The sequence below is a fragment of the Prosopis cineraria genome, unplaced genomic scaffold (assembly GCF_029017545.1).
Source record: "Prosopis cineraria cultivar Desert tree isolate PC_DT_omini unplaced genomic scaffold, ASM2901754v1 PC1, whole genome shotgun sequence".
Taxonomy (NCBI): domain Eukaryota; kingdom Viridiplantae; phylum Streptophyta; class Magnoliopsida; order Fabales; family Fabaceae; genus Prosopis; species Prosopis cineraria.
Window position 1 is genome coordinate 51,246,726 of NW_026555332.1, and position 24,440 is coordinate 51,271,165.

Genomic DNA, 24,440 nt, shown 5'->3' on the forward strand with positions numbered 1-24,440 from the left:
ATGACAACTTTGTTTAGAGGAATTAACATAGTAACTTACACTGGTGCCTCCTCAATTGTTGCTTCTTCATTGTCATTTATTTTACAACCTATATACACATAACTACTTTAACATTGTTTGCACTTAAATTGTGAACATAGAGGCTCTGACCTAACTCAATTTAATTAACTTTAAAATAATTATATTTATGAAGTCTTAGCCATTAAGTCAAGACCATCACTCATGATGAGTGAACATGATGGAGGAAGTGCTTTCTAAATTTAAGAAAACTGACGATCATAAGGCTTAGGCACCAAGCCAGAATTATCTATAAATAAAGGAGCTTTCTCTCAACATAGATCATCATCAGCATCAACAAACTATTAGTCTTAGACTCTACATCTGTTACTTTATTTTTCTTTTATCATGTAGTTTTAGTTTTTATTTTTCATTGTACGGCCATCATAGCCTGCCACCCTTTTTCTTTAATTAATACATCTCTACTTTTCTGTATCTACATTAGTGTTCTTCATTTCGCATTCTCACATCTGGGTGAACTATGGTGAGGGAACCCAGGTTCCCTGCATTTAATTAGAAGTCAAATTCTTCCATTATCTCGAGACCCTACGTCTTTAGCACGTCTCGTGACACCACGCCTTGATTAATTGTTTGTTTTTTTACGAACAATTTTTGGCACGCCTAGTGGGACTCATGTGAAAGAAATGCCTAGGACACATGGGGATCAATATGTTGTTGGAAAGAATTGACTTGAGTCTTATGACTCAGAGAACGTAGCTGTACACGCAGAACGTGAAGTACGAGCTAACGAGAGGTAAAGAGCTCTGTTACAAACTCTGAGGGAGGGGCTAAGGAACATCTTTGCTATGCTGTCTAGATCATTACAGGAGCAAGCTTCGATTAGTTCGCACCTTCAGAGAATAGATGGACTCAGGGGGCATTCTCCCAAAGTTCCATTCGACCAAAAGATCAATAACGAAAACTGCTATAACATTTCTCAAAAGACAAATGACAAGTCTAATTCAATAGCAGGCCCGTTTGGCCACAAGGGCCAGAGCTATTGGAGCCACAAAGGCCGAAGCATTGGGGCCAGCATTAAAAGGGTGAGAGTCACAAGGTCGAAGCCATTGAGGCTAGTACTAAAGGGGCTGAAACCATAAGGGCCACAATCACAAGGGTCAAGATCTGAAGGACTGAAGTCATAGGGGCCACAACCACAAGGGCCGCAACCATAAGGGCTAGCATCGCAGGGGCCAAAGTCAGAAAGGTAAGTTTTACAAGGGCCCTTTCCACGAAAGCTCTCTTCTAAAAGGCTCTCTCTACAGGGGCCTTACAACAGCTAGATTTTACAAAATCAGTCCTTAAAGTCCAAAAACTTGAAGGGTTAATTCCAAAACTAGCTCTTGAGGTCCTAACCCTTGAGAAACTTGATCCTAAGCTAAACAAAATGGTCCTTAATCCTTAATCACAAGGGTGTCCTTCAAGAAAAGTATCAGATCAACCATCAATCAAAATAAGAATGAGCCAGTCCTTCAAGATATATCTATACAAAATTGGCTTACGAAAACTTTGGCCAATTTATATACGAGGGGAATTGTTTGCACCTAAATTGTGAACATGGAGGCCCTAGCCCAACTCAACTTAAGTGGCTTTACAATAATTATATTTATAAAGTCTTAGTCATTAAGTCAAGACCATCACCCATGATAAGTGAACACAATGGAGAAAGTGCTTTCTAAATTTAAGAAAACTGACAATCATGGGGCTTGGGCATAAAACCAGGACCATCTATATATAGAGGAGCTCTCTCTCAACACAAATCATCATCAACATCAACAAACTATCAGTTTTAAACTCTACGTCTGTTACTTTATTTTTCTTTTATCATGTAGTTTTAGTCTTTATTTTTCATTGTATGGCCGGCATAACTCGCCACCCTTTTTTTTAATTAATACATCTCTGCTTTTTTGCATCTACATTAGTATTCTTCACTTCGCATTCTCACATCCGGGTGAACTGTGGTAAGGGAGCCCAGGTTCCCTGCGTTTGATTAGAAATCATGTTCTTTCATTCTCTTGAGACCTTGTGTCTCTGGCATGCCTCGCGACACCACACCACACCTTGATTAATTGTTTGTTTTTTTACGAACAAACATTATACTTAAATCGAATAATAATTCTTTCGTCATCAACAAAGTCTATAAGGGTTCACTAATCAAAGCTCACAGTGTATTTATGTCACTAAAATTAGTATCAATGCTAAAATAAGATGATCTCATTATTCTCATTTCTTCAAGTGTCATCCCCTCTCTTATCATTTTTACCTTCATACTTCCTTCATCGCATTGTATTTTATCTTCAATATTTTTTACAAATTATCCCCCTACATGAAAATAACAAAATAGCTCTTTTTCAAAACTACAAGAAGAAGAAAAAATCATTTATTAACATGTCTTTTTTTCAAAGATCATGATCACATATCTGTTATATTTTATCTAATAACAACTATTATTCTCATATTCACAGTTTTATATTAGTTATTCACAACTTTGGTTAATGTATTTACAATACAACTGAAAATGATATCATTTATTATTTATCCATCTACATGCCTATGTGATTCAGCCTTATATATAAAGAGAAAATGAAAATCTTAATCATTTACGCACATTAATTTTAAGTTCAACTTTTAAAGTTATTCACATCAATTTCAATTTTTACAAATGGGATGAGAAATTTTGAAATAGAAGAAGAAATTTACTTTAACCTAATATGAGCTACTAGAGCAGGAAAGGTCACTTATATCTTCGTCGTTTGCAAAGTTTCAATAGGTGGAAAAACATTAGGACAAAGAAGGAGAAGGAGAAGCAAAAAAGCACGCGAAATACTTGTCATAAGGATTGAGATTTTTATTTCAATTAAAGGTAATTTTATTTTTTATATTAATTTTTTAATGACAGAAAAGTTTCTAGAGACTTTAAGAGGATCATAAAAATTTGAAAAAATAAAATGTCATTTAGATAATTTAAAAGAATTTTAATATAATTTTCCTAATATTTTAATCATCATAAAATCCCATCAAATATATAAATAATTATGGAAGGCCCGAAAACTTTGCTGTAAATAATATTGTTATAAATGAACTAAAATATCTTTACTTTTTTTGGCCGAAAAATATATCCTTATTTAAAAAACAAAAAACAAAATAAGGAAACGCAGAGAGCATTTCCACAACCCCTTCTCTCTTCCCTTACCGTCTCCCTCGATCTTTCTTCTTCCTTAATAATAATCATCATCATCATCAATATAATGGCGCTCATTTGCAGTCTTGCTACCTTGGCTTTTGTGACATGTCTTGTTGGAGTTAAGCACCCCACTTCACAAGCTAATTAACAAAAAGAGCACCCAAACCCATTCCCAAGGCATGCTCCCACGGATGTTGCATGTAAGGGAGTTAACGGAGGGCGTTGGAGTACATCAGACTACCCAAACCTAGCAAGGCTACAATCGCCATCGCACCTAATGCCATTATCACTCTCAGTCTCACCTCCACTCGCTTCTTCGATAATTCCTTGTTTCATTAACGTGTTTGTGCATATGTCATCCTTTTGCCCCTTCTTTTTCTCCCAGCAAACTTATGCAGATAGCCTGTACTGGGCAAAGCAAATGCAGTTTTTCAAGCGTAAGAATTAAGGCAACACGGTTTGCTACAGTAGATTGAGTTCCAATTGCAAACCAACCAGTGATGTTGCCTTGGCGAGAGAGAAGGGTTGTGGAAGTATTTCGGGACTTGGCTTCTCTTCATTTTTTTTCCCTTCACTTCCTTTCCACTTTTCATCTCAACCGTCAGATTTATTTTCGAACGGTTGAGATTTAATGTTTCATAAAATTATTTTATATTCATTTTTTATTATGAAACATTAAATCTCAACCATTCAAAAATAAATCTGACAATTGAGATGAAAAATGAAGAGAAAATGGAGAGAGAAAAAAAATGAAGAGAAGCTAGGCCCAGTATCTCGTGCGTCTCTTTTGGCCTTTTCAAATCAGGGTATTTTGGTCAATTTACAGAAAAAATCTTATTTACTCACAATAGTTGTGCATGAATATGGGATTAAAGGGTCTAGTGAGGTGGTTCGAAAATCGAAATCGGAAAAGATAGTGCGGGAAGCGAACTCTCCCTAGTCCCCACCTGGAATTGGAAACATGTCCGCGTCGGAGATGCAGTTTCGACAATTGATAATGTTTTTACTCTAATGCTTATAATTCGTGTTTGAGCTTTGACAAGTGAGAGAAGCGAAGAAGATCAAAGATGAACCAACAGGATCCTCTGCTAACAGAACCAAAGAGCGGATCCGATGCGTCTCGGATTGCAGAAGTTAAGGAATGGCTTGCCAAGACATTCGAAGCCGCCGGCAAACCTGTCCCTGAATTTGAATATACTCCACGAAGTGTCGCTCATCTGCACAGTTTGCTTACCCTCTCCAAGGCCAAAGATGAAGCCGCCCGGCTCGTTGCTCGTGATTTCCGTCAAAAGGCCGCTGAGTACCGATCCCAAGGTAGGGTTTCCGCGATTCTGATTTTTGTGCGAAGTTGATCTCTGCGTTTTAAGCACTTGGTAATTATGCATTTCTCCAAGATGACGATGTTTATTACGGTGGTTGGTGGTTTCTGGCCTCCAGTTTTATATGAACAATATTCGAGGATCAATTGATTTCATTTTTTTTTTAAATTATGGGATGCTCTTAAATTTAAGTCCATTTTTTGGGGTAAATTTTATTGTTCCAGCTGCTAGGATCAGAGAGATATTGGAGAATGTGGGATTGGCCCAAGAGAGTCTTCCTTCAAATGTGGTAGCATCAACCCAAGTTCTTGCAAGTGTAGCTAATTTGTTGAATATTAGAGACACTGAACTGAGTAGGTATGTTTCACCTTACACTGTATCCTTGAATTTATTATTTATTTTGTTTTCTGCTTCAAAGTTTAAGATGTGGAAGCTGTTATCAGCTTTCTGGTAGCTTTGGCTGATATTTCCTTAAGGAAGACTGGTGTGGAGGAAAAGAGGTCTAAAGTACTGAAGGAGTCCAAGATCCTTCTTGATTTTACCAGAAAGGCTATAGCCAGGCTAACATATTTAAAGAGGTATGCTTTCAGATGAATATGTGCTTTTGATGTTTTTTCAAGTACTGTTCTTGTGAAGATCATATGTGGAACCTTTGTAGGATTAACCTTTTCCCCCTTCATTCACTTTTGCGGAACTATTTATGCAGAACACTTGCCCAGTTAGAAGATGAAGTAACTCCATGTGAAGTTCAAATGGAAAACTGGAGAACAAACTTGCAAGTAATGGCTGCAAAAGAAAGGCAGTACATGCAACAATGTGCCAACTACAAGGTAAAAATGTCCTTTCCTTATAATTTTAGCCATGGAATCAAGAAAAATTGCTGACACCAAGAGAACACAGCAGGGCATATATATATGTGTGTGTGTTTTAGTGGCATGCATTCTTTTGTATGTAAACCTTTTACTAGGATAGAAATTAAATTTGAGTTACTAGTTATCATAGTTGACGAAGAAGAATAAAGTATCAGAGCTTCATGGAGAAATTTGAATTGTTATAGTACAGAACCACGTGGTATGAACAGCTGATAACTAACGAGTTTTTACTTGTATGTGGAAAAAAATGGCAAGGGCAAAAGATAGGAAGATCATTTTTCTTTGAATTAGTCAAATTGTTAACCTTTGTGATTATTGTATCTACAGTCCTTCACATATTATTGTAAGTAATGCTTGTGGGAGTTGTTCTTCAATCACTCCTCTCCCAAGTGCATGAGCCATTCTATGTTTTCTTGTCAGTAGGATTTCCCTTGTATATATATAGAGCTGTTTGTGTTAGATTTACATTACTCGGCTCTCTAGAGACGGTATTTATGTAGCCAATGGAGGTAGCAAGTAGCATGTAGTGTAACTCCAAAGTGCAATATCCTACGGAGATTGTAAATTAAACAATCAGGATTGTAAATTGCTTTTGACCTTTAACAATTTTCAAGTGACATTCAACAGCATCGCACCATCGCCAGAGCTGTGAAAGTGATGACATTTTCTTATTTTTCTGAATTTGTTCTTATACATCGATGGTTTTATATTTATTCATTCTCCATTCCTGAATTTATACCTAAGAACTGTTAACACAGGCGATGCTTAACCGGGTGGGTTATTCCCCTGAGATTAGCCATGGTGTTTTGGTTGAAATGGCCGAGCATAGAAAGGAGTTAGAGAAGAAAACTCAACCAATCCTTGATACTCTCCGGAGTTACCAAGACTTACCTCCAGTATGTCATATTTCAGCTTTTTTTTCGTTCCGAAGCTGTTTATCATTTTAGTCGTTTGTTCAAGTCATGATTTTGTATTGGTGGGGATGATGCAGGATAAAGCTTTGGCTGCCTTAGCAATTGAGGATAAGAAACGACAGTATGCTGCTGCTGAGAAGTATCTTGAAGATGTACTGCACTCAGCCCTTGCCAGCACTGACATGCCATGATATGTTTGATTTTTGGGTACCGGAGTGAAAAGCTAAAAATGTATCTATCATATGTTTTTGCGATAATCTGAAACTGTGAAATTATTTGCTTGCCTTTGTTCCACGAGTGTCATTTTGCTTGGGTTTACTTGGAAGTTGAACTACCGATGTGTGTATAGAATGCCAAAAAAGAGAGAAGAAAAGCGGTGAGCATGCTTTTTTAAAATGAAAGTTGAAGTCTTCATGCTTCACTAATTCCATTGGCTATAAATTTTGCATAAAATGATCCCAGTACATATTAACCTATATTTGCCTGTGCTTTTGATTAGTGCCGAATTCAGTTAGTGTTTAGGAAGAAATGTGTATATTTTGCACCCTTTTTTAGGACTAAGGCAATGCTACACTTTCTGGTGTAAGGACACGGGCAATCCGTACAGAAGGGACAAAAAGGCCTACTTACATCAGCATTCACAAGGTCCAAACACTTTGGTGGAGGGGTGTTATAACCTGATGACCACCAGCAGCATTTCAAAAGAAGTTTTTGTATTTTTATCGGTGGAGCATCGTCAAGAGTTTTGATCAGATGTTAGGGCTCTTCTGGCTCTGTTTCTTCCCGCAGGCTTGTTGATGTCTTTGCAAGCTGCTTTGATAGAAGGCTAACCATCCTTCGGAGATTTCCTACGGATATAATCCTCCCCTCTAGTAACACTTGTGATATTTTGCAATTGACGACTCATTCATGTAGAAGTGCAGCCATATTGTGGAACCATGCGTAATCAGGACGTTTGGATGAAGTCGACTGCTTATCACACGAGAGAGAAATTGTCTCCCCTTTCCCCGCCCTCCAGCTTTCACATCACGAATCAGTTCTGATGACCGTAGGAAAGTTGGGACGGTAGCAATTATATTTCTTTCTTAGAATCTTAATCCAGAGGCGATCAGTTTTCGCCTCAGGTTGAAAGCAATGGAAGCATTCAGCTCCAGTGTTTTTAGTTTTAAAGTACCTGGCTAAATTCTTCTCGTGTGAGGGGGGAAAAACATTTGGAGACGTTGACTATGATGACATTTACAAATTACAAATCTTATATGATCTCTCTTCAAAACAATGAAACATCTTTTCAAAATAATTTTTAGAAATAATAAAAAGAGATTATATACGGTTAATAATTTGGATTCAATTTTTTCATAAAAAATAAATCAAATGATGGGGGAAAAAATACTAGGCTTATGCATACTCCCTCTTATTGTTATGATGAGCCACTTTCTAAGGGGTTTCATGATCCTTATTATGAAGTTTTTTTTTTTTAACAATTTTCAGAGCCATTAATTATTTTTCTCTAAATGTCCTTATTTATGATTTACGATAATTATTATTTACTATTTTTTGAGTATTTAAATATGGAGAGGCAAGGATTAATTAAGTGAATAGAGGGATTGGTGGTTGTTTTGAAAAATAATTGCATATATTATTGACAAATTTACGAGGCATATAATATTTACAGTGAAAAATTATATATGAGAAATTTAATTACGATTAGCCTGTTATGTATTCCTCTGATTACGATCGATCAAAATAGAGATTTAATAATAAATATATTTTAGGAGAATATTTAGGTTCATTTATTGGATCGATTACATCCAATTATCAATAAAAATAGACGTATAAGAGAAAAATGGTGTTTATGAAAAGAACGATGAGTTATTTAAAAAAAGAGTTGTCTTATGTGTTAAGTTTTTATTGGATATTTGAATATAATAGATGCAAATAAATGGAGATAACTTAAAAAAAAAAATACTTGATCTTTGTAAAAAATTAATTTTTCTTTCAAAATAATGTCAACCCATTTGATTATTGACACGTAAATGAATATCTTATACATACGGCATTGCACTCTCCAAAACTGATAATATGGGTTGAGCATGTAACCCTCCAACTCGTAAAAAATAGCTGGATGAGTTAGAAAAAATAAATTTAATTAGATGTGGGGCGGTTTGGACTTGTTGGGTTAGCCTGTTTATATTTAAAAAAGTAAAAAATAAATAAATGAGATTGAATTTAAAGTAAAGCATTTAGAGTAAACATGTATGAAATTACAATCTAAGCACTTAACATTTTTACATTTATTTAATTCAAGTTTAAATTATGATAAAAAATAATAAAAACACACTGCTTATATATTTAAGTAGTGATATAATATAATCTAAATATGATCAAGATAAGATTGAATAAAATATCTTTTTATACTCTGCTTCATTCATATAATAACTTATTTAAATGATCTTATTCGCAAAATAATACTATCCAAATAAGCAAATAAAAAAAAGTTTAGTTATCATTTTTATTTAAAAAATTAAACATATTTATGAAGTGCTAATTATATATTATATTATTATTTTAATTTGAATATAAAAGGAGAAAAACAAATACAAAGATCAGAACATTTAAGTAATATGAACTGAATGTGTTATGAATAGTAATCTAATAATTAAAGTTTAATTCATCATTATTTTCTTTTTTTTTTTAAATTGGCATTTTAAATTGAGGCATCATTTTTGTAGCAAAAACGTCAAAGGTGAAAAGAAAAGGGGATAGACATAGCATTTTTATTAATTTATATATATATATAATACTAATCAGTCATGTAAAACACTAGATAATAAAAAAATCACAATTTAATTAATTTATATTTGAGCGATGATATAAGTATGGCTTGATTATAATGATTTTTATTGTTATTTAGATAATTAAGTTTTAGGAGGAGTATATAATTTTTTTTACCATAAAAAATAATTTTAAAGGTAAATTTATAATTTTTAAAATTAAAAATATGATTAAAAATATTTTTTTTTATTAACGAGTTGATTCGTTAAACCATCAACCCGATATGGGTTGTATGAGTTGATAAAATTATAACCCGCACAGAATACAGGTTATACTAACATGTCCCACTAAACTTACAACTCAGTGCGAGCCAACTCTCCGGTTACAGTTCGACCTATATTATATTATCAGCGCTGGGCGATATAAACATTAACACTAGTGCGCGCACTAGACTAGCCGGCTGGGGATTGCTTCACGGGTGAGAGTGGAAGCAGTTGCGTGGAGCAATCAGAAAGGTGAAGCTGAAGTACAGCAGAGTCAGCCTTGAGTTCTTAATCTTCTTCTATAAAAATGGAGATCATTCCTATTCCGGTGGATAAGTGCAATGTAGGTTTTATCGGAGCAGGGAAGATGGCGGAGAGTATAGCCAGAGGCGCCGTCCGATCTGGCGTCTTACCCCCTTCTCGGATTCGCACTGCTCACTCCAATCCTGCTCGTCGTGCCGCCTTCGAGTCCTTCGGCGTCAATGTTCTCTCCCGCAATCAAGACGTATTTTTTTTTCTGGCCTAACTAAGGAACTCTGCCAATTTCTGTTTCTGCTTCTTTTTTGGAAATTGAATTACATCTTCTCTCTGTTTTTTATCGCAGGTGCTTGAAGAAAGTGATGTGGTCATTTTTTCTGTGAAACCTCAAGTAGGTATTGCCTGGGTCCTATTTAGCGCCTTTTTCTCGAACGTAATTCGTGAAATTCCTGTGTTGTTGTATCTCACATAAATCAAAATATATGTTGGAGCTATTTATTGACATTATTGTCCAGGTTTTAATCAAAGATGATGCAGACAAGCAGATAAACAAAATTATGTCCAACCCCTCTTTCTTTCTTTCTTTCTTTTAAAGTTTTGTCATGGTTTGATCGCCTGTGCGCTGTGTTTATTGGCATGTTTAACATGGGCCCCGTCATTTTTCTGCAGTGAAAGAAGTGATCTTGCAGTTAAAGCCACTTCTTTCAACGAAGAAGCTTCTGGTTTCAGTTGCTGCTGGGGTGAAATTGAAAGACCTCCAGGTTCTGGAATTCAGAGATTTCAATGTTTTTTTTTTTTTTAACATATATAGTTGTTAGTTATTTATACTGGTAGCACCAACATTCTATTGGGTAATCAGTGATGAAAAAGTAGCAGTCTTGTGCCTTTTTCCTGTGATCATTAATCCTTTGTCTTAGCATATTTCTTGGTTGATAAACTTATTGTGACTTTCAAATGTTTGTGGATGTTACTAAAATTACTATTAATATTCAGAAGGTAAGCTATGACTTATGTACCTGACTTTATATACTTAATATACTTATATCCAATCAAATCCTGACAAGTGGATCTTAACGTGTTAATAAAATTAATAACAAGGATTTATTGTAGAATAAATGATCTATAAAAGATCTACATGTCTTGATTTAATTGAAAACAAGCACATTAAGTATATAAGGCTAAGTAAATAAATTTTCTTTTGCTCAAATGCCTCTGTAGATATTTTAATTTAGTTTACTCAAATACTTTACTGAAATAAATGTTCCATATGTAGGAATGGGCCGGTCACTGTCGATTTATAAGGGTGATGCCTAATACTCCTGCTGCTGTAGGCGACGCAGCATCAGGTATCTTATAGTGTATTCCTCAATAGCTAATCATGCTCATGCTTTATGCATAGAATGGACCCCTAAAACCGTGTAATTTATAACATAAAACTGCATGTTTCTGTGGAAAGGAAAAAACCCTTATTTCTCATTGGCTTTCTTTAGTTTTGCTGAGCTGCAACAATAATTTGCTTGTTTCACCTAAATTATGACAGTGATGAGCATGGGAGGAGCTGCAACAGAAGAAGATGGAGACCTTATTTCCAAATTATTTGGATCAGTTGGTAAAATATGGAAAGCTGATGAGAAGTATTTTGATGCGATAACGGGCCTCAGGTATGTTTATTCCATTATCCAGACGTGGGCTGTATTTGGATATTTATCTTGAAAATTGCGGAACATTATTAAATGTCTTAGTGTGGAGAAAGAAAGTCTAGCTTTTTTATACCCCAGTGGCAAAAAAAGGGGGGGTAGGTTATATCCCTGTGTGCCCTAAAAGAACGCCATTGCTGGTTTTTCCTTCAAAATTTTGAAGAAGTTATTTTGGCAAAATTGTTCAGTGGCAGTGGTCCAGCTTATATTTATCTAGCAATAGAGGCTTTAGCTGATGGTGGTGTAGCTGCAGGCCTTCCAAGGGACCTTGCCTTGAATCTTGCTTCTCAAACTGTAAGTGAACTTTTGTGCTCTCCTTTGATCAAGTGAAGAAATAAAATATCATATTAAGTTTGGGCATATGTAGTTCAAAACATGCTCTCTCTATCAATTATTCATACACAAGTCTTCCTAGAGAGAAAAAAAAAATGAAAGGAAGATTGGAACTCATATGGTTAGAGTAGTCTTTCTATCTCTTTTCAGAGTGTTATTATGGCATTTTTCAAGGCATTCTAAATGTATGGTTCCATTCCAAGGAACCAGAATCTTTAGTCTACTAGTTTGAAAATACCAGCTGTGCTGCAATGGCCTGTCATCTCAACTTCCTGAGTAACTGTTTTTCTTTTATGTTTCATTTTTTAATATAATGCAAATTTTCTGGAGAGTTGTTCTTTATGATTAGAACCACATCATGAAAGTATCATATCATCCTTGTTTATTTTTATTTCGCTGTTACAACTTGTCAATGTTTCCCTTGTCATATGGTATGCCACATTATTTGCCATATACGTTAGCTTTCTAATTTTCTGATAGTTCTTTTGTTTTTTTAATTTCTATAGAATTACTTTCGCTATCTTGTATATAACATCAGAAATTTACTTCCATAGATGCAAGAAACCTTTTTCCCTTGGGGAAAAAAAGGCTTATTTATTTTACTGCATGAAATATATTTCTAGAGAATCGTTGTTGTCCCTAGTTTTTAGCAAGGTGTATAACTTGTTTTTGAGAGCTTATAGGCGTCCTACGATGAGGTTACATTTAAAGCAGTTGTGATTAAGCCTTAAAGCACGGTAAAAACTATTTATCTAGTTGTGTCATTTGCAATTTGCGGTGTATCTCAGGTATTAGGAGCAGCATCGATGGCCATTAGTACTGGGAAGCATCCAGGTCAGCTCAAAGATGATGTTACATCACCTGGCGGGACAACAATTACCGGGATTCATGAGTTGGAGAAAGGTGGGTTCCGTGGAACACTGATGAATGCTGTTGTTGCTGCTGCTAAACGTAGCCGAGAGCTTTCCTAAATTCGCAGATGTCAGTTTTGATTTTTGATTATTGCGGGTACTAGTTTAAGCAATATCGAATATTCGCTGTAGCTAGGGACTTTTTTTTTTTTGGTTGGATTAACTAACGTTGCCAATCAATAAAATAACACAGCCTGTCTCGTGAATAGAAACTTAACCATGCTCTCAATCACAGACTAACAAAATATCTCTAATAGCAGAGGTTACGATCAATTTCTGCCGTTCTCATTCAGCTTATCGGTGGTTGGCTTCGTTCTCCCTCTCTGACTACCTGTATTTATCGAAGAGGTTCATTGCAGTATTACACTGCATCGGGTCGCCTGACTGTTGCATTACATTTGTCTCAAAAAGTGTCAAAAATTAAGTGTTAAACTCTATCTAAATAATGTAAAACTTATAACAATAAAAAGCCATGAACTGATGAACAATGATTAATGGGAAGAAACATCTAGGAGTAGCTAGTACCTTATCTATATGCGCACTGCTTATTGGTTGTTGCCAGTGGTGGGAATAGGCCACCTAGCCTACTTCAGGCCTAGTTTATTTAGTAAACAAGGCTAGGTCATGTTCAAATTTTTAATTAGGTCTATTTAATTAAATAGGTTAGGATTAGTTTTTTAAGACTTAGTTTATACGCCCAACAAGCCGATCTATTTACACACACACATCAATTTTACAATTTAATTTTAATCAATGTTTTTGTTTTATTTTTAGTTATGTTTTCAATTAGATTGGATTTATGTATTGTTTTTCATGTTATTACTTTATTATTATATTGTATTATAATTGGTAAGTCATTTTAATTGTTATATATTGTAATTGATAAATCAGGTTATATATTATACTAATAATCTTAAAGTATATTTGAGATGTTTATAATTAAAATGCGAGTTCATTTAAAAAGCTTACTTTTAAGTAAACTTTTAAATAAGCTTTCAAGTTAGGTCAAGTTTTATACATGCTCAAGTTTAAGTTGTGGGAAAGACCTTATATAGGCTCAGGCCTTTGACTTAATATGCACAAGCTCAAGTTTATTTAGTCAACATCTAACTTGATCTAACTTATTTTCACTGCTAGTTGTTGCCATGTAGATGCTTTTAATGTGTGAAATTTTTAAGAAAAATAAGTGAATTTACTTTTTTGACCAAAAATATAAAGAGAAAGTTGATAATAAAGATCTGGTTGAAATACAAATTGTTTTGAGAGACTAAGCCAAATTTAAGGACCAAATATAATATTTTATTCATAAAACAATCTTTCAATTGACCAAAATGCCCTTGTGGCTTCAACTCTCTTACTCCACTATCTCCTTTCTTCTCCATTGATGATGTCTTTCGTTTACAACCACCAACTCGTTGTTGTTAAAGCAGCCAGCCTCACAAAGAAGCCTCCTACCATTGATTCCTAGTAAGAGAAGTTCATCGCCATTGTAGATTGAGATTCTAAACGTCCAAATCTGCCATTTTCATCATTGAGAATCACATTATGAAGGTTTAGATGCCCTTCTCTAAAGTATTTGTGAGTTCCTTAAGAAGGAGATCAATGACAACCATGTAAGATTTTTCCATCCTTTATACCTCCATAACCATTATGATTCGCTCAGCATTACTCTTTAAATCATTTTTTAATTAATCAAACAATTTTTTTGATGATTGAGTTGAGAGAGGCTAATATGGGTATCAAAAAATGAAGTGAGCAAGCATTGTTTATTGCTGATTTGTGGAGGGCTTTTTGGGATGATGTTTGGAGAAATATTGCACCATGTCTCCCTATTGTGATGCTTCGATGCACTTGCAAGTTAGCAAACTCAGTAGCTCTAAGAACCATTTTGGCTACTAGACTGGTATATATTTCTAATCTTTTAAATTTTCTTTGCTATTCTAAGAATCTATTACGCAACAAAGTTTTAAGAACTATGAGCCTCATTGCATTTGATACATTGGCTTCACTTTAAGGATTTTTTTTTAAAAAAACTTGTTTATATTTTATATTTAGGCCCATTCCTTAATTTTGTGCCTTTAACATGACTCTTTGAACCTATTAGTTTATGTAATGACACCTAAAAGCGATGCTATGAAAGTACTCTATTTTTAAGATTGAGCAACTAACATCCATAAGAGGTTGTCAGTTTTAGAAACCTGATCTTTTTTAAGCTCCATTCTGTGGTTATCTTAGTTAATGATCTAAAAAATCTTTGTTTTTCCTTTCAATACTAGACCACTATATTAAAATATATATATTTGGTCCTATTTAATGGCTAAGCGAATTGTTCCTTAATTTTGTTCCTACATGTTGATAGTTGAATTACATGCACGCGTACATTCATCTAGCATTTTCTCTCGAGTAAAATTGAAAGAGATGATGGGTTTGTTTGCCTTGTTAATATGTAGTTACCTTTAAGTGTAATATGTTATGTGGGGTAGTTGCTGATGTCTGATCAACTTGTAATTATGGGTGGGTAATGGATCAATAGTTGGTGTTCTTGATATGGCTCTAGTTTACTTAATATGTTTAGTGAAAAAATCAAAGGATAAAGATTAATGCTTGTGATACAAGGATCTTTCTAAGACTGAAGAATGAATAGTTCAAACATACAAGTCTTGGTTTGTAAGAAATTTATATCTATGATTTCCCAACATTCATGTGTTCTTTTGTTGAATTTTTAATCTTGTGTATATGAGTAGAAGACTATATTTTTGTTCATTTGATGTTATTGCTGGCTAAGATCATTGCTCTTTAGGTTTCTGCTTCCTAAGTTTTGGCAGTATTGGAAACTTCAAGTATTATCATTGCTTATTTACTTCACTACCATAGAAGTTGTAAAGCTACTTTGTGTCTGTTTTATTCCATATTATGCTCTTAATTTGTTTTTAAGTTGAATGGTTGATAAGCCCAGAGTTGTGAAAATTATTGTAGATTTAGTTATTAACCATATGGTGCAATTCTTTACATCACCTTCTGCACATGTTAAGGAAATAATTGTAGGGTGAAGAAGGTTCTTCATGATCTGGATCTAACACATGTTGTGGACTTATGGTTCATAATAAACTAGACTATTATCTGACCACTATCTCTTCGTTCATGTTTTGTGATGATTTAGTAGAAAAATTGATAAAAGTATAAAATTCTAGCACTTAATTTTAAAATCATCGGGAATGGTAGACAAAAATTTCTAATAACAATAATGAGCAATCAAACATTTAAGATTGATTATTAACCATGTTTCTCTTGCCTTTTTAATGGACCATTCTTTTAATTATTCTGCCATTAAATGTTATAGTCCTAACCTATATTATGTTGTACATTCATGGTTGACTCTCTGATGTGCTTAAAGTTCAAACTTTGTTCAATTATAAACCTATATATGAATCAAAAAATTCTAGATGATATCCCTTTTTTTATTGGGGAATTAAGTTTTCACTAACTCTTTTAGGGGCCATAAAAAAAGGTTGTGTTGAACTTGTATTACCTAAAAAGCTAATTGTAATTTTATAAGTATTGTGTATTAATGATTAAATGACCCACTTATGATGGCTACAAATTTTCATTTCAAGCATAGTGTTTTGGACGCATCGAAGCATAAAGTTTTGTCTAAAGATGAGAAAAAATAAATTCACATTAAAAAGCTCTTGCATGCATTTTATAATTCAAGTGAGTTACAAAAAAAATGTTAATCAAGAGATTTCTTTAGAAGATTAAATGAGAATGTGATTTTATTTTGAAGTATACTTATAGCCATCCCCTTTATTTGTTTTTTATAAAGGGTAAGATGTAGTTTTATATATATATATATATATAAAATGTTGTTCTTACCTTCTCCCATGGTATATTGTTTGATATGAGGTGCCCTATAGATTTTGTTTATCATTTTGGTTGTACTTGATAGAAACACAAACCATACCTAATAGAATTATCATTGTTTCATTGAAACTTTTGTTGTTCATTATCCCTCTTCAAATTTACTTGTTTTTCAAGGACAAGTCAATTGTCATATGTTACATTGTTAAATCTGCATCATTTACAAGTTAATACAACTTGCTATATAATTCATGATACTTAAACAAAAAGAAAAAAGAAAATTTATTGTGATTGTTCCCAAAATTCTTTTTATAAACTCTGGGTTAGACAAGTAAGGTTACCCTTACTAATCCTCTCTAAACTCTAAAATCTCCATGTGATAAACAAATTTTAGCAAATGATAATGGATTTTAAGTTTTTCAATATTTAAAATACTCATATACGCTTACAATATTCCTAAATTAAAGTTTAAAATATGCATAGAAGCTTAGGAATCGGAGAGAGAATTAAAACATTTGAATATAATCTTCAAAACAGTGAACTCATGTAGAAAATAGCACATGCGTCACTGCTAATTGCTCTTATATTGCGATATATTGCCTCTGTGCCATGCGTCGTGGTGCATTGCATGAATTTGACAGCAAATTTGCTGTCATTTGACAGCAGCCAGGTGAACTTTTGACACATCTCATTTCTTCATCCAATGTCTGATTAAGATGATTTAGATGTCTACAGAGAGCTTTTTTCTAATTCTAGCTAATGGCATAAGTTTCATAATTAAATTATTTTTTTATAAAAAGTTAGATACCTAATACATATCTTACTCCTTTTTCACATTAACTCGCACCTAGGGTGTCTAAATTCTAACATATGTGCTAAAAGTTTACACTAATCCTTAGACCATACTCAATAAACAAATTTAGACTTATACAACACATCATAACCCAATCAGCACATGTATATAAAAAATTCACCCCTCAACCTCTCAATTCACAAAAACACAAGGGGAAAGTAACTTGCGTAAATTCATTCATATTTAACTAGGGGTAACCAAAATATACTTTACTCTTCTTGCACTAGTATTTTGATCTTATACAAGCTTTATAACCGCATATCACCATCTCAGGACACAAAATACACACCATATTCTTATTTATAAAGCAAGTAGCTTAAAATAATGGTATGAGTTCTAGTTGGTAAATTAATCATCAAAATACACACAAATAAAACTAAAAGGCCTACAAATAGATTTACTCAGAATCCTATAGCTCTTATCATTTCCTTAATCCTGATCCAATGAACTAGGCCTTAAAAATATTGAAGGATGAGGGGTGAGTATAATCATTCAGTAATCAAAGTCAACTTAACCTGTACAATTACATATCAATTAAAAATGAATGGAAATGACAATAAATTCAAATATTATACACATATAGTAAATATAGCCTATGCCATAATAATAACAATCATATAACTGGGCATACAACACATATCATTTAATTTATCACAAATATATACATTTTAGAGTCACAAAAATAACAACCATGTACTCTTAAAACATGCCAAATCATAATAATAATAACAATGTGGCCAAAACTAAATGCATGATTAATTCCAACCTTATATCATCTTAATGCTTTTGATATGAAACCAGTAACTACATCCACATACTAACTCAGCCTTTCACTTGTAAGGAGTTATTAGGCTAAAGTTAACTCATTTACTTGTGTATTGCAGTTTCTCTCAATACTAATAACCATAGGGTATCATACCCTTAATCTAACTTCCTCATGAATTGATGGAGATTAGTTAGGTTCAAGTCTCTTGAAAAATAAGTAGGACAATCTTGAATCAACTATGGGACATTGGCTACCTCCTGATTCCAATAGTTGGTGTCAAACAAGTTTTTAATTCTAACGGTAAGCTACCATTACCACGTGGATTTATCAATCTACTTTTCTATCTAGGTGAAACTTTTGTCAATGATCATGTTATGCATATATCGATACTTAATATGTCATTTTAACATAATTCATAACCTCACATCATATTCACACACTTTTCTCACTCCATTATAGTCTACATATTAAATATCACATATTCCTCATTTTTATAATATCATGTCTTCCAATCATCATCATTAGTCATGCAAATAAACATGCATATTATTATTCTAACAACTCAACACAATTTCATACATAATTATCATGTTGCCAAAATTTGCATTAAAGAGTTCTCAAATACCCAACAAGTTCTAAACAATCTCATTTAACAAATAATTAATTAACATACAATTATACAAACTAGATCTTTCTCTCGATTATCTTAAATTTTTGAGAGATCAAAAGTTTACCCTTTAAAATACTGACTTTCAAAGCTTCTTCTCAAATTTGAATGGTGTTAATTGAATTAATCTACAATTATATCACAAGGATAACATCATTATTCCATTTTTGGGCAAATTTTTAATATTATAACTCCACATACTCTTTTTTATCAAAGTCACAAACTCACACACAATCATACCCAATGGTTTATTAAATCTCAATAACTCAAATTGTCATTAATGAACCATTATCATACCATTAATGGCTATCAAACACTCCCAACAATCTTATTTATTATTATTTTTGGGTATTAATGGTCCCAAATACTAACAACTCACAAAATCATAAATGTGAGGTTTAAATAATCTAAATAACTCTCATTATATCCATTTTAGCTAATGAGTTCAAACTTATAGCTCATATGGACCAAGAATCACTCTCTCAACTCAAATCTTAACTTTAACCTTTATGAAAATGGCAGGAAAGGGAAAAGAAAGACATAATGTGCTTACATTATGAGTTAGGGAGCTCCAAAATATCTCCAATAATCCTTAAGTTCGTGCCTAGTAGAGCAATAGGTGTGCTCTACATTCCTCCCTCTCTTCTCTTCTAATTTTTTGAACAAACACAAATTAGTTTAAGTAGGATGTATCACAGTGTATGGTACAAAGAGGTCTACCCTTCGTTGGATGCCCCTACTACAGCAGATGTTCCTTACATCGTGGCATGTCGCATAAAGGACCCTTCTTTAATTTTTTCTCACCTTTTAATGATTGGATGGTAGGACTTTACTTCGGACTCGTATTTAGGACTGAAATCATAATCATTTACGCAATTTAGATCCCTTTAACCATACACTGTATTAATGAACCTAATTTATTCAATTTCACTTACTTACTTAATCTTGATTAATTTTTTCAGGATGTTACACTTTCATGATAATTACCAATAATTATATGTAATTATAAACAATTACATGATAGTTATAGACAAGTACATGTAATTTTAACAAATAGAGTGCATGCTCATGACAACGACTCTAGATTTCATAATAATTATAAATAATTACATGCAATTTAAACATATAGACAGCATGCAAATTAGTGTGCGAAAATTCACATGTAATATCTAATATATTACATGTAAAAAAAAATACATAAAGAGTACGCTATTGTCAGTGCTCCTAAGTAATTCCACATATAAAGAGATTCATGAACATGCTCAGCCAAAATTACATGTAATATTTAGCAAATTATATGTAAATTAAACATACAAAGAGCATGTAACTACTAGTGCCCTTAAATTTCATGTAGATATATAGATGACTGAATTATATGTAATTCCACGAGTGAAGAGATTAGCGAACATGCCTAAGCAAAAATTACATGTAATATCTAGTAGATTATATGTAAATCAAACATACAGAAAGCATGCCATTGTTAGTACCCCTGAATTGCATGCAAACTATTATGAATTACATGTAATTCAATATATGAAGAGATTTGCCAACATGCTTGAGGAAAACTTATATTTAACATTTAATGGATTACATGTAATTCATATGGGTATAACATATGCCCTGTACCTTGCACTTAAGCCAAAGCTTTTGTATCTTGTATTCTAAGCCAGACCCCTTATATCCAAGCCATAACCCTTACATCTTGTACCTTAAGACCCCTTGTACCTTAAGTCATACCCTTAGCACCTAAACCAGAACTCTTATACCTTATACCCTAAGCTAAATCCCTTACACCCAAGCAAGAACTCTTGCACTTTAAGCTAAATCTCTTATACCTAAGTCAAAACCTTTGCACTTTTCACAATAAGCCAGAACCTTTATACCTTAAGTTGAAATCTTTGTACCTTAATTCAAAATCCTTGTACCTTTTAATCATTGAGTTTACATGTAATCTTTGATAGTTATATATAACCAATGGGTACTAACTTTTTTCGGTGACCCTTCACTAATCAGTTGGAACTCCAATGGATGCACCATCACCTATTAAAGGAAGGGCTAAACCTCTAGTAGTTAGATTTTGTACATTTTTTTAATTAAAATAGGGATATTTTGATCGTTTATTTAAATTCTTTAATGAATAAAGTATTAAGCTTGTTCCTTCAATTTGCTTTAGTCCATAGGCATAATTTCTCTCTCAAGGAAGTGTCTTTTACCAATTCTCCCAAATATAAATTCCCTTTGAATTATTACTTTTATGTTGTTAAAAACGAATTTAGTTATATTATGAATATTATATGATTATATGAGTGGATGACCATAACTTCTAATGCTTAGGATTCTTTATCTCCCATAATCTCCTAATGAATAATTTAGAAGTTTATTTATGTTAATGCCCTATAATCTCCAAATATTACATGCTATTATATCCTTCTTTATTCATTTATAATATTAAGGTTATGTTTTAATGGTGGAGGACCTATAAATAAATATTATGTACAAAATATTAGGCATCCAAGTAAATATAATATACTCTCTTATTTCCTCTCTTAATTCTTCTTATCTTGTTATTCTCTTATCCTACTCTATTTTTTCATATTTTCATAATACATTATTAGCACACAACTCTAACGAACTAAGTTCATGGCATAAATTTGAAGAATTTCTTATTAATACTCGTTGAATTTTGTTCGTGGCAAAGAGATGGTTTATCCATATAGAGTGGTAAAAATTTGCAAATTCATTTGGAGTGAATTTCAAAGAAGATATGAATTTTACTTATTCATATCTTATTAGATATTCATATTGAGGTATACGAATATACCTTATCTTCTTACTTTTTGCCCTTCTTATATTTTATATTTAAGGATTTAAAAATTTAATTTTTATTCTTATAGGTTTGTGATAAATCATTTTGATATCTATTGACAATTTAAATTCATGTTAGTTGATAGCTAGTAAACATGTTATTTTTAATCTTCTGATTAGATAGTCAAAAGCCATATCACTTTTGATAATGATTTGTTGTAAAAGATCACTTTATGGTTCCAATACATATTATGAAAAGTATTGTTGCTACAAAAAATTTAGTTTTAAAAGCCAATAATCCAAACATTCCATGGCACCAAAAGGTTTTGATAGTATGGAAAATATTTTTGCTATAGTCCTTAAGACTAGTTAATAGCTTACAAAGAATCACATCATTGAAAAGTAATTGTCTTGAAAACTTAAATTTGTGGGGCTTTGATTATCCATTGGTTACAAATATCAAAGCCTTTTTTTTCTTTTTCTTCTTTGCCTAAAACAAATATCAAAGCTTTGAAGGCCATTAATTCAAACATCAAATAGCACAAAAGAGCTTGTAGTTTTGAGAATTTTTTGTAGGGTCTTGAAGACTAATGTGTGAAGAAATTGATGATGCACAATTGAAAGCATGAAATATTCCTATGAGAGTGATAATGACTATGATTACATTATATTGTAGAAATTGACAATTGAAAAGGCGATAATATTTTGTCATGGCTATTGAAAATTTTTTCTTTCCATAATTGTTAAAATAATAATATTTTTGTGGTGATTAAAATTGTGAGCAAATGTTGGCCAGTAGCCATATATACAAAGATGTGTCAATTCATTGAAAGTAAAGGTTAAAATTGGTTATGAAGCCAGCAAAAAAACATGATATATTATTAAAAAAATGGATAACTATATGTTCCTAGAGGCTATATGTTATTTAATTTTTATTGATAATTAAATTTATTGTGATCAATTTGTGAGAGAGAAATTATTATAAACATTTGATATCATGATATTATTAAGTGTTCAAAGAGTGATATGAAACCAAATAAACCAAAAAGTCATTACTAGTCATAAATTGAGATATTGATATATTGTGCCAACGTATTTGCTAATATAAATATATGAAGCATGAATATTATTTGCACAAGTTCTAGACATTAATAATGATATATATATATATATATATTGAAATTAAATTCATTTTATGTGTCTTTTGAGGCAAGGAAATATATATTTGTTCCATGTTTGAATTTGAGAATGATTCCTTAGTCCGAATTTATAGTTTTTAATTTTATACAAAAGTTATTATAAATGATTAATATTAATTTTGACAATCATCTTTGTAATATGAACAAAGTATACATGCATAGAAAGTAAAATTCATGAATGTTTAAATAGTTGGGAATAAATGTTAGGTGAAAAACCCCTTCTCCTTGTTTGTTTTAAAATGAAACAAAAGAAAGTTTTATAAAAAAAACAAATGGAATCAGGAGATTTATTATATTTGATGAGTTAATAATCAATTAATCAAGGTTTCTCAACTTAAGGGGAGAAAATATTAGCTAAAAAAGAAAATATACTAAACATATTATCATTATCTCATCTAGATTCTTTCAAATAGAAATATGGACCATAAGTTCATCAAGTACATTTATAAAATATTTTAAAATATTTGTCAAATTAAATTAGTGACTAAAATGAGAATTATTAAATCTCATATTCTAGTTGAAATGCTTCAATGATTATTAAAAAAAATAAGACATGCCTGAAGCATGAAAAGTTAATTAGTTCTTGATATAAATGTCTTGAAACAGAGGAGCAAATACTTAAAATGATCATACTAAAGAGATAGACACTCTAAAAGAAGGTCAAGACAATTGATTATGAAAAATTTATAAGAGGTTCGGGTATTTAAAAGCAATAAAAAAATTTCAAAAGGTTATATCTCAATTGCAAAAATAAAACCAAAAACATAAAATTATCGACAACAATTTTGATAATAATACCACATGACCAAATAAAGATTTTATGCACAAATGTTATGGAAAGTAGATAGAAAGATGATTGGTCAAAGAAAAAGAAGAGAAAAATGACGTGATTTGAATATAATTATATTTATTTTAAATATATGAAAATCATGGACATGTAGTCCAAACACTTAAAGTATAAAATTATTATGAGACATATGAATATTTATATGAAAATAAAAATTTTCACAATGATCTAATAATAATCATGACCAAATATGTTACCTTGTGGTAGATTTTTTTTTTTTGTATATATCATTAGTCTAGCAATATATGAAATTGAAATACGATGCATTTATTGGTTGTTATATATAGCATATGCATATAATTAATTAAATAGTGAAATTTACATAAGAATCCTTGAAGGATACAAGATGATAGAAGCATGACTGAGAGAAATATTTGTTATGTGGATTAAAATAATCTGAGCATATATATAATTAATTCAGCGGATTACATTGAAAAATATGTATTTTATCTGACTCATAAATCAAATTATTCAACATCTTGATGATTTCAAAATCATTAGAATTTTTTTAGTGATAATTTGTCTAAAAAATACATTGAATTTAATGCTTCAGAAGTCCCATATATTTGTTCTATGATAATATTCAAATTTTTTCTTGATACTGCATATGTTATAATTTTGTTGGCAAAAATGAGTTCTCACAAGTACACAAATGGCTAATGAAATAAATATTCAATATGATAACTTCATGAAACCATTTGCATAAGGAAAATGAAGAGTATGTTGATGGCTTAACATATCTAAGAGATATGTTAGAAGAATATACTTAAAAAAAATTATATAATTACAAGGCATCATGAATAGTTCAACTACAAGGAATATTTACTTGACAAGGCATTGACAACAATCCATTTCAAAAAATAAT

At 32.1% G+C, this 24,440-nt stretch overlaps 2 protein-coding genes across 2 annotated transcripts; both read left to right on the forward strand.

Moving 5' to 3' along the window:
* Positions 1 to 4,116: 4,116 nt before the first annotated feature.
* LOC129315808 (AUGMIN subunit 1) lies at positions 4,117 to 6,637 on the forward strand. Its single transcript, XM_054959877.1, has 6 exons — positions 4,117 to 4,555; positions 4,785 to 4,917; positions 5,004 to 5,138; positions 5,267 to 5,390; positions 6,191 to 6,328; positions 6,424 to 6,637. The coding sequence occupies exons 1-6, from the start codon at positions 4,309 to 4,311 to the stop codon at positions 6,535 to 6,537; spliced, it is 891 nt and encodes a 296-aa protein (XP_054815852.1). The 5' UTR covers positions 4,117 to 4,308; the 3' UTR covers positions 6,538 to 6,637.
* A 2,899-nt stretch (positions 6,638 to 9,536) lies between these two features.
* On the forward strand, positions 9,537 to 12,797 carry LOC129321814 (pyrroline-5-carboxylate reductase). The gene is made up of 7 exons (XM_054967730.1): positions 9,537 to 9,886; positions 9,986 to 10,034; positions 10,309 to 10,400; positions 10,913 to 10,985; positions 11,180 to 11,300; positions 11,525 to 11,630; positions 12,458 to 12,797. Exons 1-7 carry the CDS (start codon positions 9,689 to 9,691, stop codon positions 12,638 to 12,640), a joined length of 822 nt encoding a protein of 273 aa, XP_054823705.1. The 5' UTR covers positions 9,537 to 9,688; the 3' UTR covers positions 12,641 to 12,797.
* The last annotated feature ends 11,643 nt before the right edge of the window (positions 12,798 to 24,440 follow it).

Excerpts from the sequence above, each read along its gene's own strand:
- LOC129321814 (XM_054967730.1), top strand. The coding sequence starts at position 9,689 with ATGGAGATCATTCCTATTCCGGTGGATAAGTGCAATGTAGGTTTTATC. Across the intron at positions 10,035-10,308 it reads TTCTGTGAAACCTCAAGTAG|TGAAAGAAGTGATCTTGCAG; the intron begins GTATTGCCTGGG and ends ATTTTTCTGCAG. Across the intron at positions 11,631-12,457 it reads TGAATCTTGCTTCTCAAACT|GTATTAGGAGCAGCATCGAT; the intron begins GTAAGTGAACTT and ends GGTGTATCTCAG.
- LOC129315808 (XM_054959877.1), top strand. The coding sequence starts at position 4,309 with ATGAACCAACAGGATCCTCTGCTAACAGAACCAAAGAGCGGATCCGAT. Across the intron at positions 5,139-5,266 it reads AGGCTAACATATTTAAAGAG|AACACTTGCCCAGTTAGAAG; the intron begins GTATGCTTTCAG and ends CTATTTATGCAG. Across the intron at positions 5,391-6,190 it reads AACAATGTGCCAACTACAAG|GCGATGCTTAACCGGGTGGG; the intron begins GTAAAAATGTCC and ends CTGTTAACACAG.